Genomic DNA, 16,262 nt, shown 5'->3' on the forward strand with positions numbered 1-16,262 from the left:
CAATTCCCTCCTGCACCTTTACTCCCTTCCCTCACCCTCACCCCCCTCCCTCATCCTCTCAACTTCCCTCACCCTCACTCCTTTCCCTCACCCCCACTCCTCTCCCTCACCGTTGCTCCCTTCCATCACCAACTCCCCTTCTCTAACCCTCATTCCCTCTCTCAACCTTCCTCACCCTCACCCCCTCCCCTCCAACAGCCTCACTCCCTTTCCCCATCCTCTCACCCTCTCCTCCAACCTCATTCCTACTCCCTCAGCTCACCACTTCCTACCCCTCTCTTCCACCGCCTATCCATTTCTAGTCTCTCAGCCTCTCCCTTCATTCACCACCTCCTCCTCCCTCAACCCCTTCCTCCATCTCTCGACATCCCTTTGCCCTCTCTCATCCCTCCCTAACCCTCTTTCTCATTTCTCGCCCCCCCCCCCTCACCTTCTCTCCATCTCTTCCTCCTTTCTCACCAATCTCCCCATCTTTCTGCCCTCCCAAACCAGCACCTCACTGCTCTGGGGCCCAGAGCCTTACCTCTATATAGAAACATAGACAGTTGGTGCAGGAGTAGGCCATTTGGCCCTTCGAGCCTGCACTGCCATTCAGTGTGATCATGGCTGATCATCCAACTCAGAACCCTGTACCTGTTTTCTCTCCATACGCCCTGATCCCTTTAGCCACAAGGGCCATATCTAACTTCCTCTTAAATATAGCCAATGAACCAGCCTCAACTGTTTCCTGTGGCAGAGAATTCCACAGATTCACCACTCTCTGTGTGAAGAAGTTTTTCCTAAACATAAGCTTATAAGCTATGATATAGATATAAGCTATATCTCTATATATATAAGCTAAATATACCTATATCTCCCCATCTGTCTCCTCACACTTCCCTCCTCAATCCCAATATAACTGCACAGGAGGAAGTGATTGGAGAGGGAAGTACAGATGATTTGTTCAGTGTCAGCAGTAAAGGAATTGGTAGACTGTGGGGTTGTGATAACAGAACTCTTCAAAAATATCCACAAGACCACACATCCCTCCCATCCGTCCAACAATCTCTGACACCCCACCATCAGGCAGGAGGTACCATAGCATGAGGACAAGGACTGTTAGGATGGGGAACAGCCTCTCCCCCAGGTTGTGAGATGACTGAACTCCCTGACACCACACAGTAGCATTATGCTGTTCACTTTTTAACTTATATTGCACCTTATTATTTATTGATTTGTTTGTGGTTTTAGTACTTCGTGTTGTGCACCTTGGTCTGAAGGAACGTTGTTTCATTTGGTGGTATACGTGTATAAGGCTGAATGCTAATAAACTGAACTGGAACTTGGAGAAGGTCAGTCTGGGTTTGAAAATGGAAAGGATCTCTGACAAACCCCAGGAGGTATCTGAGAGTGTGGCTCGTGGAGTAATTTGCAGACGTGGTGCCACGATAGTGTAGCTGTTACAGCTCGAGGCGTCAAAGTGAGAGTTCAATGCGAGTGCTGTCTGTAATAAGTTTTTATATTCTCCCCGTGACCCCATAGGTTTCCTCCTGGAGCTCCTGTTTCCTTCCACAGTCCAAAGACATAACCGTAAGTAGGATAATTGGTCTTTGAAGTTGTCCTGGATTAAGTTTGGATTAAATCTTTGGGTTGCTGGGTGACCAGAAGGGCTTGTTCCACTCTGACTTTCTAAATAAAATAACATTAAGAGTTTTAAGATTTAGGGAAGGTCTTTGATAAAGTTCCACATTACCAGTCAACAAAGGACAGACTGGTCAAAATTACAGTCAATATGATGAGTGTTGGGGAGGTTCATTAGAATGATTCCAGGAATGAAAGGGTTAACATATTAGGAGTTTTTGATGGGTCTGGAACTGCACTTGCTGGAGTTTGGAAGGATGAGGAAAGGTCTGGACAGTGTGGGTAATGCTCTCACCGCAGGTTTCTTGGATGCTTTCCATCTGTTCTAGTTTGAGCATCGAGCTAGCAACTTAGCCTTGTGAAAAACAGACTAACACTAAAGTGTTACATATCCCGTAACTGGGTCACTTACCAGCAAAGATAGAGAGGTCTGATGGTACTATTTTTAACAGTATTTATTGTTAAAAATACACAAAAATAATATCAATGCAAACACACAGATAATATACGCAGGCAATACTAAATCTAAAAACGCGGGTATAATAATAATCAAGAAGAAATAGCTCTATCGTTGTCTAGGGGATAATGTATTGTCCGATGGAAATATAAAAGTCACTTTAGTTCATTCAAGCTGCAGCTTTTTGGTTGGACAGAAAGACGGGTTAAAACTTGCCCATTCCTTTTATGATGTCAATCCTTCGAGAGTCGTTGGGAGTTGATTTCCCCATTGTTAGCTAAAAACCGTTCTTCCGTGGTAAAGGCCCACCGATTCCGGGGCAAATGGAAACGGACGCACGTGGCCTTCCCACCGGCTTTCGCTATTACTGGATCGCTAGCGTTTCTTCTGGTGTGTCTGAGGGGCTGTTCCCACAGACCCTCTTTTATCCTGACTCACAGGGTCTCAGATGTCAATCAGGTTGGGATGATGAAATCCCTCCACCACCCCCCCCCCCCTCGGTTCATTGCCTGGAGCTTCGATGCGTCATACAGGATTCAATACACAATTCCGTCTCCAAGAGACAATAGCCGGTATCAATGGTTCCGCCTTTCGGAGGCCAGGACACATTCCAAACTCTTTGTGGATTCTGCATGTCTTTCTCTCATTTCCTGGGTCTCCTGAACTGACTTAATAGTGATCTTGTGATTCTCCAAAAGGACGGAGTTACCCTGCACCCTTCGGCCCCTCAGAGCTCTGGCACATTCGTAACAAAAGAAACAGCAAGGGTGCCACCCAATGTGCCAAAATAACAGAGGAACTAAGTAACTTTCTTTTATATATGTTTGCATTTTGCGAAAATCTGCAGAAAATAAAATGCCCAAAGCGTAGCTATATTAATGAAATAAAGCATGGTTTTAAACCAGGGCATAACAAGTGGATGTGGAAAGGACATTTCCTGTCGTGGGGGATTCTAGGACCACAGAGCACAGCCTCAGAATAGAGGACCCCGGTGTGGAGTGGGGTGGGGAGGCCCGAGGGGATGAGAAGAATGGAGGGGGTTGAGGAGGCTGATGTTGAGGGGGATGAGGAGAACGGAGGGGGATGAGGAGGCTGATGTGGAGAAGCCACCCAGACAGTGTGTGGAGAGGAGGGAGTAGCATCAAACCTTTCCTGCGAGACGAGAGGCTTCCGGGGATATTGGGGAAGATGTCATCTTTAGGTTTTACTCACTTCTGACTAATACATGGAAGGTCAGAGATGAGTTCATTTCTTGATTGGATGCCAAGAACTTGTAGAAGCCGCTCTCGGAGTCTCTCACACGTACCAGTGACAAAGCGCTCTCATACCTGTCAAAAGTCACATTCCAGAGTCACAGTGGGACAAGCACGCGGGCAGACCAGTCAGCCAATGCTAACCAACCAGGTTCCTCTACTCTGATGCTGTTTGCCAGCAGTCGGTGTGCAGGGTCCATCGCTCCCCTCAGTCTGTGTGCTCTACCCTCGTCCCCAGCTCCCTCACCTCTCCCCTCCTCTCAGTCCACAGGGAGGCCTCTAGCCCATGGTTTCACATCCCACAGAGTGATACAGCACAGAGCTGGGCTGTGCAGACCAAGTAGTTCATGATGGCAGAGTCCTCCTTGTTCGTTCCAATTGCTCACATTTGGCCAATATTCCTCCTAGCCCCTTCCCGCCATGTACCTATCCAAATGCCTCTTAAATAGGACTTGGACTGCCAGGTGGGGTAACAGCTTCTGCCCCCAGGCTGTCAGACTAATGAACACCGTGCCACCAACGAGGTCTCATTGCTCGGACATCGAGCTTACTCTTACCTCTGCTCTGCTGCATGTGCATTTTGAATTATATTTTATTAACTTATTTATAGTGATGCTTTGTTTTATGTTCTGTGTGTGGTATATGTGTTGTAGGTGCACTGCGGTGCAGAGAAATGCGATTTTGTTCAGTTGTAAACGTGCCAGTTGTATACGTGCACAATCAGATGTCAATACAGCTGAATTTGAAAATGTTGCCATTGTTCTGGCCTCTTTCAGATCCTCACCAGCAGCTCATTCCAGATCCTCACCAGCAGCTCATCCTCACCAGCAGCTCATTCCAGATCCTCACCAGCAGCTCATTCCAGATCCTCACCAGCAGCTCATCCTCACCAGCAGCTCATTCCAGATCCTCACCAGCAGCTCATTCCAGATCCTCACCAGCAGCACATTCCAGATCCTCACCAGCAGCTCATTCCAGATTCTCACCAGCAGCTCATTCCAGATCCTCACCAGCAGCTCATTCCAAATCCTCACCAGCAGCTCATTCCAGATCCTCACCAGCAGCTCATTCCAAATCCTCACTAGCAGCTCATCCTCACCAGCAGCTCATTCCAAATCCTCATCAACAGCTCATTCCAGATCCTCACTAGCAGCTCATCCTCACCAGCAGCTCATTCCAGATCCTCACCAGCAGCTCATTCCAGATCCTCACCAACAGCTCATTCCAGATCCTCACCAGCAGCTCATTCCAAATCCTCACTAGCAGCTCATCCTCACCAGCAGCTCATTCCAGATCCTCACCAGCAGCTCATTCCAGATCCTCACCAGCAGCACATTCCAGATCCTCACCAGCAGCTCATTTCAAATCCTCACCAGCAGCTCATTCCAAATCCTCACCAGCAGCTCATTCCAAATCCTCACCAGCAGCTCATTCCAGATCCTCACCAACAGCTCATTCCAGATCCTCACCAGCAGCTCATCCTCATCAGCAGCTCATTCCAGATCCTCACCAGCAGCTCATTCCAGATCCTCACCAGCAGCACATTCCAGATCCTCACCAGCAGCTCATTCCAAATCCTCACCAGCATCTCATTCCAGATCCTCATCAACAGCTCATTCCAGATCCTCACCAGCAGCTCATCCTCATCAGCAGCTCATTCCAGATCCTCACCAGCAGCTCATTCCAGATCCTCACCAGCAGCTCATTCCAGATCCTCACCAGCAGCTCATTCCAAATCCTCACCAGCAGCTCATTCCAGATCCTCACCAACAGCTCATTCCAGATCCTCACCAGCAGCTCATTCCAAATCCTCACCAGCAGCTCATTCCAGATCCTCACTAGCAGCTCATCCTCACCAGCAGCTCATTCCAAATCCTCAGCAGCAGCTCATTCCAGATCCTCACTAGCAGCTCATCCTCACCAGCAGCTCATTCCAGATCCTCACCAGCAGCTCATTCCAGATCCTCACCAGCAGCACATTCCAGATCCTCACCAGCAGCTCATTCCAAATCCTCACCAGCAGCTCATTCCAAATCCTCACCAGCAGCACATTCCAAATCCTCACCAGCAGCTCATTCCAAATCCTCAACAGCAGCTCATTCCAAATCCTCACCAGCAGCTCATCCTCACCAGCAGCTCATTCCAGATCCTCACCAGCAGCTCATTCCAGATACTCACCAGCAGCTCATTCCAAATCCTCATCAGCAGCTCATTCCAAATCCTCACCAGCAGCTCATTCCAGATCCTCACCAGCAGCTCATTCCAAATCCTCATCAGCAGCTCATTCCAAATCCTCACCAGCAGCTCATTCCAGATCCTCACTAGCAGCTCATCCTCACCAGCAGCTCATTCCAGATCCTCACCAGCAGCTCATTCCAGATCCTCACCAGCAGCTCATTCCAAATCCTCATCAGCAACTCATTCCAAATCCTCACCAGCAGCTCATTCCAAATCCTCACCAGCAGCTCATTCCAGATCCTCACCAGCAGCTCATTCCAGATCCTCACCAGCATCTCATTCCAGATCCTCACCAGCAGCTCATTCCAGATCCTCACCAGCAGCTCATTCCAAATCCTCATCAGCAGCTCATTCCAGATCCTCACCAGCAGCTCATTCCAGATCCTCACCAACAGCTCATTCCAAATCCTCATCAGCTGCTCATTCCAGATCCTCATCAGCAGCTCATTCCAGATCCTCACCAGCAGCTCATTCCAGATCCTCATCAGCAGCTCATTCCAAATCCTCACCAGCAGCTCATTCCAGATCCTCACCAGCAGCACATTCCAGATCCTCACCAGCAGCTCATTCCAGATCCTCACCAGCAGCTCATTCCAGATCCTCACCAGCAGCTCATTCCAAATCCTCACCAGCAGCTCATTCCAGATCCTCACCAACAGCTCATTCCAGATCCTCACCAGCAGCTCATTCCAAATCCTCACCAGCAGCTCATTCCAGATCCTCACCAGCAGCTCATTCCAAATCCTCACCAGCAGCTCATTCCAGATCCTCACCAGCAGCACATTCCAGATCCTCACCAGCAGCTCATTCCAAATCCTCACCAGCAGCTCATTCCAGATCCTCACCAGCAGCACATTCCAGATCCTCACCAGCAGCTCATTCCAGATCCTCACCAGCAGCACATTCCAGATCCTCACCAGCAGCTCATTCCAGATCCTCACCAGCAGCTCATTCCAGATCCTCACCAGCAGCTCATTCCAAATCCTCACCAGCAGCTCATTCCAGATCCTCACCAACAGCTCATTCCAGATCCTCACCAGCAGCTCATTCCAAATCCTCACCAGCAGCTCATTCCAGATCCTCACCAGCAGCTCATTCCAAATCCTCACCAGCAGCTCATTCCAGATCCTCACCAGCAGCACATTCCAGATCCTCACCAGCAGCTCATTCCAAATCCTCACCAGCAGCTCATTCCAAATCCTCACCAGCAGCACATTCCAAATCCTCACCAGCAGCTCATTCCAAATCCTCAACAGCAGCTCATTCCAAATCCTCACCAGCAGCTCATCCTCACCAGCAGCTCATTCCAGATACTCACCAGCAGCTCATTCCAAATCCTCATCAGCAGCTCATTCCAAATCCTCACCAGCAGCTCATTCCAGATCCTCACCAGCAGCTCATTCCAAATCCTCATCAGCAGCTCATTCCAAATCCTCACCAGCAGCTCATTCCAGATCCTCACTAGCAGCTCATCCTCACCAGCAGCTCATTCCAGATCCTCACCAGCAGCTCATTCCAGATCCTCACCAGCAGCTCATTCCAAATCCTCACCAGCAACTCATTCCAAATCCTCACCAGCAGCTCATTCCAGATCCTCACCAGCAGCTCATTCCAAATCCTCACCAGCAGCTCATTCCAGATCCTCACCAGCAGCTCATTCCAGATCCTCACCAGCATCTCATTCCAGATCCTCACCAGCAGCTCATTCCAGATCCTCACCAGCAGCTCATTCCAAATCCTCATCAGCAGCTCATTCCAGATCCTCACCAGCAGCTCATTCCAGATCCTCACCAACAGCTCATTCCAAATCCTCATCAGCTGCTCATTCCAGATCCTCATCAGCAGCTCATTCCAGATCCTCACCAGCAGCTCATTCCAGATCCTCATCAGCAGCTCATTCCAAATCCTCACCAGCAGCTCATTCCAGATCCTCACCAGCAGCTCATCCTCACCAGCAGCTCATCCTCACCAGCAGCTCATTCCATATCCTCACCAGCAGCTCATTCCAGATCCTCACCAGCAGCTCATTCCAGATGCTCATCAGCAGCTCATTCCAGATCCTCACCAGCATCTCATTCCAGATCCTCACCAGCAGCTCATTCCAGATGCTCATCAGCAGCTCATTCCAGATCCTCACCAACAGCTCATTCCAAATCCTCATCAGCTGCTCATTCCAGATCCTCATCAGCAGCTCATTCCAGATCCTCACCAGCAGCTCATTCCAGATCCTCATCAGCAGCTTATTCCAAATCCTCACCAGCAGCTCTTTCCAGATCCTCACCAGCAGCTCATCCTCACCAGCAGCTCATCCTCACCAGCAGCTCATTCCATATCCTCACCAGCAGCTCATTCCAGATCCTCACCAGCAGCTCATTCCAGATGCTCATCAGCAGCTCATTCCAGGTCCCACCCCACCACCCAAACCCATAATTAGCTTAATTATTTCAGCACAATACTACGAGCTGAAGGGCCTGTTCATGTGCTGTAATGTGTGGTGAGATGGGTCTCTGTGATAGGGAGAGGTGGGCCACAGTGAACCTTTATTCCCTGGAGAGCAGGAGAAGGAAGGGTGCCCTCACAAAAGGTGTGGGTCAGGTGGACAGGCGTAGCCTTTTCCCCAGGCCTGGGCAGTCCGACACTGCAGGACACAGATACAGGAGCAGAGAGATTTGAAAACAACCCAAGAGGTACCTTGTTTACACAGAGGCTATTGAGCATCTGGAATGAGCTGCTGGTGAGCATCTGGAATGAGCTGCTGGTGAGCATCTGGAATGAGATGCTGGTGAGGATCTGGAATGAGATGCTGGTGAGGATCTGGAATGAGATGCTGGTGAGGAACTGGAATGAGATGCTGGTGAGGATCTGGAATGAGATGCTGGTGAGGATCTGGAATGAGCTGCTGCTGAGCATCTGGAATGAGCTGCTGGTGAGGATCTGGAATGAGCTGCTGGTGAGGATCTGGAATGAGATGCTGGTGAGGATCTGGAATGAGCTGCTGGTGAGGATGAGCTGCTGGTGAGGATCTGGAATGAGCTGCTGGTGAGGATCTGGAATGTGCTGGTGAGGATTTGGAATGAGCTGATGGTGAGGATCTGGAATGAGCTGCTGGTGAGGATCTGGAATGAGCTGCTGGTGAGGATTTGGAATGAGCTGCTGGTGAGGATTTGGAATGAGCTGCTGGTGAGGATGAGCTGCTGGTGAGGATCTGGGATGAGTTGCTGGTGAGGATCTGGAATGAGATGCTGGTGAGGATCTGGAATGAGCTGCTGGTGAGGATCTGGAATGAGCTGCTGGTGAGGATCTGGAATGAGCTGCTGGTGAGGATCTGGAATGAGCTGCTGGTGAAGATCTGGAATGAGATGCTGGTGAGGATGAGCTGCTGGTGAGGATCTGGAATGAGCTGCTGGTGAGGTTCTGGAATGAGCTGCTGGTGAGGATCTGGGGTGGGTGCTTCCACAACACTACCTGTGCCTCCACCTATCTTCGTATCATAGAACATAGAACATCGAATAGTACAGTACATTACAGGCCCTTTGGCCCACAATGTTGTGCCGACCCTCAAACCCTGCCTCGCATATAACCCCCCACCTTAATTTCCTCCATATACCTGTCTAGTAGTCTCTTAAACTTCACTAGTGTATCTGCCTCCACCACTGACTCAGGCAGTGCATTCCACGCACCAACCACTCTCTGAGTGAAAAACCTTCCTCTAATATCCCCCTTGAACTTCCCTCCCCTTACCTTAAAGCTATGTCCTCTTGTACTGAGCAGTGGAAGAGGCGCTGGCTGTCCACTCTGTCTATTCCTCTTAATATCTTGTACACCTCTATCATGTCTCCTCTCATCCTCCGTCTCTCCAAAGAGTAAAGCCCTAGTTCCCTTAATCGCTAATCATAATACATACTCTCTAAACCAGGCAGCATTCTGGTAAATCTCCTCTGTACCCTTTCCAATGCTTCCACATCCTTCCTATAGTGAGGTGACCAGAACTGGACACAGTACTCCAAGTGTGGCCTAACCAGAGTTTTATAGAGCTGCATCATTACATCGTGTCTCTTAAACTCTATCCCTCAACTTATGAAAGCTAACACCCCATAAGCTTTCTTAACTACCCTATCTACCTGTGAGGCAACTTTCAGGGATCTGTGGACATGTACTACCCCCTCACCAGATCCCTCTGCTTCTCCACACTACCAAGTATCCTACCATTTTCTTTGTACTCTGCCTTGGAGTTTGTCCTTCCAAAGTGTACCACCTCACACTTCTCTGGGTTGAACTCCATCTACCACTTCTCATCCCACTTCTGAATCCTATCAGTGTCTCTCTGCAATCTTCAACAATTCTCTACACTATCTACAACACCACCAACCTTTGTGTCATCTGTAAACTTGCCAACTCACCCTTCTACCCCCACATCTAGGTCATTAATAAAAATCACAAAATGTAGAGGTCATCCCAGAACAGATCCTTGTGGGACACCACTAGTCACAACCCTCCAATCTGAATGTACTCCCTCCACCACAACCCTCTGCCTTCTGCAGGCAAGTCAATTCTGAATCCACCTGGCCAAACTTCCCTGGATCCCGTGCCTTCTGACTTTCTGTTTAAGCCTACCGTGTGGAACCTTGTCAAATGCCTTACTAAAATCCATGTAGATCACATCCACTGCACTACAATCATCTATATGCCTGGTCACCTCCTCAAAGAACTCTATCAGGCTTGTTAGGCATGATCTGCCCTTCACAAAGCCATGCTGACTGTCCCTGATCAGACCATGATTCTCTAAATGCCTATAGATCCTATCTCTAAGAATCACTATCCCTACTACCTTTTTTGAACAAGGGGACAACATTCACCTCCCTCCAATCCTCCGGTACCATTCCCGTGGACAACGAGGACATAATGATCCTAGCCATCTGCACACTTAACCACAAAGCCATCAATTCTGTCATTCAAATCATTGACATATAACGTAAAAAGGAGTGGTCCCAACATCGACTGCTGCGGAACACCACTAGTCACCGGCAGCCAAGCAGTAAAGGATCCTTTCATTCCTATACTTTGCCTCTTAGCAGTCAGCTAATGTCCTATCCATGCCAGTACCTTTCCTGTAATATCATGGACTCTTATCTTGTTAAGCAGCCTCATGTGAGGCACCTTGTCAAAGGCTTCAGAAAATCCCGGTAAACAACATCCCCCCAGAAGTTTAATTTACAAGGTGAGTCTGTGATAAAGAGGGCAAATGCAAGGTTGGCATATATTTTAAGGGAATAGAATATAAGAGCAAGGAGATAATGCTGAGATTTTATAAGACACTAGTCAGGCCACACTTGGAGTATTGTCAACAGTTTTGGGCCCCATATCTCAGAAAGGATGTGTTGTCATTGGAGTGAGTCCAGAGGAGGTTCACGAGGATGATTCCAGGAATGAAGGGGTTAACGTATGAGGAGCATTTGGGTGAGGGTTAGGGTCTCATTGAAACCTACCGTATGTTGAGAAGACTATATATGGTGGATGTGGAGAGAATGTTTCCTATGGTGGGGGTATCCAAAACTAGAGAGGACAGCCTCGTAATTGAGGGCTGACCTTTTAGAACAAAGGTGAGGAGGAATTTTTTTAGCCCGGATAGTGGTGTATCTGTGGAATGCTCTGCCACAGACTGTGGTGGAGGCCAAGTCCGTGGGTATACTTAAGGTGGAAGTTGACTGTTTCCTGGTTGGTCGGGGCATCAAAGGATACAGCGAGAAGGCAGGTGTTGAGTGGGATCCGGGATCAGTCATGATGGAATGGTAGAACAGACTTGATGGGCTGAATTGCCTACGTCTTATGATCTTTTGGTGTAAATTATGAGGGCATTAGGCAGGAGCTAAGGAGGGTGTTTAAAGACCAATTGCAGAGTACAGCAAAGGCATGCTCCTGTTGGAAGGAAGGACAGAGATGGAAACAAAAAAGAATCTTGGATGTCCAGAGAGGAGATGAATTTAGTCAAGAAGGAAAAGGAAAAGCTTCAGAAGCCAGGATCAAATGGAGCACATGAGGAGTAGAAAGAAGCCAGAAAAGAACTAAAGAAGGCAGTTAGGAAAGCCAGGAGGGGCCAGGAAAAATCCTTGGCTGGTAGGATTAAGGTGAATCCCAAAACATCCTACACATACATCAAGAGGAAGATGATAACTAAAAGAGAAGGTGGGACCACTCAGAGATAAAGGGGAAAACATTTGCTTAGATGCAGAGGATGTGAATGATGTACTTAATTGAGTACTTCGCTTCGTTATTTACCAAGGAAAATGATGTGGAGGACCAGGAGATCAGTGTTGAGTGTATAAATACTTTAGGGCATTCAGAGGTTGAGGAGGAGGAAGTGTTGGGCCTCCTAATGAGTATTAAGGTGGATAGGTCCTCAGGGCCTGATGGGATTTACCCCAAGTTATTGAAGGAGGCAAGAGACGAGATTGCTGGGCCCCAGATCTGGAGGACTAGCGAGTGGCTAACATTGTACTTCTACTTAAGCAGGAAACAAGAGGAAATCCTGGGAACTATAGCCCGGTGAGTCTCACGTCAGATATAGGGAGACTGCTGGAGAAAATTCTTAGGGATAGGATATATGTGCATTTGGAAACCCATGGCCTAATTAGGGAGAACCAGCATGGCTTGATGCACGTCAGGTCATGTCTTACCAACAGATATTTTTTGACAAGATGACAAGAGAGATTGATGAGGGTAGGGCAGTGGATGCTGGCTACATGGATTTTAGTAAGGCATTTGACGTCTCTCATGGGAGGCTAATCCAGAAGATTAGACAATAGAGGCCACTCGACCCTTCAAGCCAGCACTGCCTTGATCATGGCTGATCATCCACTATCAGTACCCCGTTCCTGCCCTCTCCCCATATCCCTTGACTCCATTATCTTTAAGAGCTCTATGAGAGATTTGTCTTAATCTTAATCTTTAAGATTAAGATGCACAGGGTCTGTAGCGAATTGGCTGTTTGGATTCAGAACTGGCTCACATATAGAAAACAGAGGGTAGTTGTTGAAGAGATTTTCGAGCTGGGTGTCTCTAATAAGTGGAGTTCTGTTTGTGATAAATGCATACAGTATAACTGACTTGGATGAAAATGTAGATGGTGGGTTAGTAAATTTGCGAATGATACCAAGATTAGAGTTGTACATGGGGAGAAGACTGGTAAAGAATATGGCGTGACATAGATCAGTTGCAGATGTGGGCAGAAAAATGGCAGATGAAGCTTAACCCAGATAAATGTGAGGTTTTACACCTTGGTAGGGCAAAATGCAAGGAGACAGTACACTGTTAAGGCCAAGACCAGGGGCATGCATTGAATGTGAGAGGGGGTAATTTCAAAGGAGGTGTGAGTTTTTTTACAGAGATTGGTGGGTGCTTGGGGTGTGGTAAAGGCAGATACATTAGAGATTTATAACAGACAATTGGATAGGCACATTAATGTGAGGAAAATGGAGGGATAAGGACGTTGTGTAGGTGGGAGGGATTAGTATTTGGGTGATTTTGATCTGTTTTTAGCTGCTTCAGTACAACATTGTGGGCCATTTTGGTACAGTACTCTTCTATGTTTAAGATGTTATAAAAGCCACAAGCCTGACCAGCCTTCTACCGACCGAGTGGCCCAGGACACAGGACTCTGGCGAGCTGCCATCGGCAGCTTGTGCCCAGGAGGGGTGACGGGCTTAACTGTGTAACAAAGCCGAGAGCCGGGCAGAAGACAGATGGTTGCCAGAGTGGGGTTGGGATGGGGACCACGTTCCCATTAGTGCCGGGTTACCTGTAATTCTCCATAGTGATCATGGACGCTCTGTGATCGCTGTGGTTGCCCTTGCTGGGGTAGATCCAGCGATAGTCCTGCATTTCGGGGTATGACTCAACCATCACACTCAGCTGGAAGTTGGCCCCGAAGTCTACATGCAGCTTGGTCTTCTGCTCCGTGAATACTCGGAGATAAGGTTCTTCTGCAGAGACACGACATGACAAGGCAAAGATAAAGATTAGCTTTCTTTATCTCATGTTCTTTAAGGTTGCCATGGCTCCCACTACCTGTTAAATGCCCCCAGTGGCGTGCAACTCAAATAGCCTCTGACAACCAAGTTCAGCTCCTGGCCTTCACGTGTGGCTTAGCCACTAACCCTGGTGAAACTATTTCCACTGAGGGGAGAAGGGGCAAAGGTGGGCTACTGGTGCCTTAAAACCAGGGCTCATCAGCTTATCTAGGAGAAGGAAAACTCTGATCTCAAACCTCTGCTGCCTTGCGGTTTACCCAGTCATGGGGAAGGCTTTGGGAGTAAACCCTGCAGAAAATTCCAGAGCTGCAGTCCCTAAGGCAGTCCTACATTGAGTTCAACTCCAGTGACGTCAAACTTTAACAGTCTCCGCCGTTCCCTTGGATTCATCAGCTGCATGGAGAAGAGCAGCCTGGTGTCTGGGCCACAGCTTTCTCATCCTATCGTTCTGGTTTGCATACTGCACAACCAATGGACGGCCTCTTGCTGTACATCAAAACATACAGTGAAATGTCGACAACAGCATAGTCTGTGATTGCACTGGGGGCAGCCCACAAGTGTCACCAGGCTTCTGGTGCCAACATGACATGCCCACAACCCACTGACCCGAACCTGTACGTGCTGGGAACGTGGGAGGAAACTCGGCTTTCGCCAAGAGCCCTGGTTTCCTCCACAGTACAGAGGCATTCCAGCGAAGTCGATTGTTCTTTGTAAATTGTCCCATGATTAGGTTTGGGTTATTGGGGGTTGTTGGGCGGTGTGACTTGAAGGACCATTCCACACTCTATCACTAAATGAATTCATCAATAAACACAGCACGTATGAGGCAGTCACACAAAAACATGATATATCCCAGCCCTGAGTGTCATGTCCTATAGAATAATGCTGTGTGGGTGACGGCAAGAACAAGCTCACGTCAGCCTGATCACCAGGTGCTCAGGTAGCTGGGGACAAGCACAATCCGGCTTGTCTTTCACTTGGGAGGGGCCAGTCCCCAACCCAACCCAACATGGATCCCAGCGTGCCTCACCACCTCCAGCATCTCTCACCTGTGCAGCGGCCACAGGTGACCCCACGACTTGAGGGCCTGTTCTGCCCTACAACTGAGGCCTCCCCTGCTGTCGGTCTCGCCAAAGACCCAGTGAACAGGCTTCAGTATTCTACACACTAGAGCAGGGCTAGAGAGATGAGTGGGATGGACGAGGTTTCCATCAGCAGAGCGTCCACAGGGAAGATGGAAAACCTGCGGGGAAAAGGTGGGAAGGCAGCAGGCAGCATCTGGGTTACGGCTGGGACCTGCTCCTGATTAGAACCAGTACCCGGTTTATTATCACCAACATCTGTTGTGAAATTTGTTGTTTTGTGGCAGCAAAACAATCCAATACATAAACAAGTACTAAAAATTATAATAAAAAATAAATAGTTCAAAGGAGAGCAAAATGGTGAGGAAGTTTTCATGGGTTCATTGATGGTGGAGGGGAAGAAGCTGTTCTGGAAATGTTGAGTATATGTCTTCAGGCTCCTGTACCTCCTCCCTGATGGTAGTGATGAGAAGAGGGGTCTTCAGGCTCCTGTACCCCCTCCCTGATGGTAGCAATGGGAAGGGGGGTCTTCAGGCTCCTGTACCTCCTCCCTGGTGGTAGTAATGAGAAGAGGGGTCTTCAGGCTCCTGTACCTCCTCCCTGGTGGTAGTAATGAGAAGAGGGGTCTTCAGGCTCCTGTACCTCCTCCCTGGTGGTAGCAATGGGAAGGGGGGTCTTCAGGCTCCTATACCCCCTCCCTGATGGTAGCAATGAGAAGAGGGGTCTTCAGGCTCCTGTACCCCCTCCCTGATGGTAGTGATGAGAAGAGGGGTCTTCAGGCTCCTGTACCCCCTCCCTGATGGTAGTGATGGGAAGAGGGGTCTTCAGGCTCCTGTACCCCCTCCCTGATGGTAATGAGAAGAGGGGTCTTCAGGCTCCTGTACCCCCTCCCTGATGGTAATGAGAAGAGGGGTCTTCAGGCTCCTGTACCCCCTCCCTGATGGTAGTGATGAGAAGAGGTGTCTTCAGGCTCCTGTACCTCCTCCCTGGTGGTAGTAATGAGAAGAGGGGTCTTCAGGCTCCTGTACCTCCTCCCTGGTGGTAGCAATGGGAAGGGGGGTCTTCAGGCTCCTATACCCCCTCCCTGATGGTAGCAATGAGAAGAGGGGTCTTCAGGCTCCTGTACCCCCTCCCTGATGGTAGTGATGAGAAGAGGGGTCTTCAGGCTCCTGTACCCCCTCCCTGATGGTAGTGATGGGAAGAGGGGTCTTCAGGCTCCTGTACCCCCTCCCTGATGGTAATGAGAAGAGGGGTCTTCAGGCTCCTGTACCCCCTCCCTGATGGTAATGAGAAGAGGGGTCTTCAGGCTCCTGTACCCCCTCCCTGATGGTAGTGATGGGAAGAGGGGTCTTCAGGCTCCTGTACCCCCTCCCTGATGGTAATGAGAAGAGGGGTCTTCAGGCTCCTGTACCCCCTCCCTGATGGTAATGAGAAGAGGGGTCTTCAGGCTCCTGTACCTCCTCCCTGATGGTAGTGATGAGAAGAGGGGTCTTCAGGCTCCTGTACCTCCTCCCTGATGGTAGCAATGAGAAGAGGGGTCTTCAGGCTCCTGTACCTCCTCCCTGATGGTAGCAATGAGGAGAGG

General features: G+C 49.1%; 1 protein-coding gene across 2 annotated transcripts in view; it reads right to left on the bottom strand.

Annotated features, from left to right (window-relative positions):
• The window catches only part of LOC132405695 (macrophage colony-stimulating factor 1 receptor-like), a 156,335-nt gene that overhangs the window by 69,803 nt on the left and 70,270 nt on the right, over window positions 1–16,262 (bottom strand). For both annotated transcript variants that reach the window (XM_059990713.1, XM_059990714.1), the window contains 2 exons: window positions 13,364–13,547; window positions 3,290–3,405 (listed from right to left, as the gene is read on the bottom strand). In XM_059990713.1, the coding sequence (XP_059846696.1) occupies window positions 3,290–3,405; window positions 13,364–13,547 (300 nt within the window). The remainder of the gene's footprint in view (window positions 1–3,289; window positions 3,406–13,363; window positions 13,548–16,262) is intronic.

The sequence above is a fragment of the Hypanus sabinus genome, chromosome 15, assembly GCF_030144855.1.
Source record: "Hypanus sabinus isolate sHypSab1 chromosome 15, sHypSab1.hap1, whole genome shotgun sequence".
NCBI classification, from domain to species: Eukaryota; Metazoa; Chordata; class Chondrichthyes; order Myliobatiformes; family Dasyatidae; genus Hypanus; species Hypanus sabinus.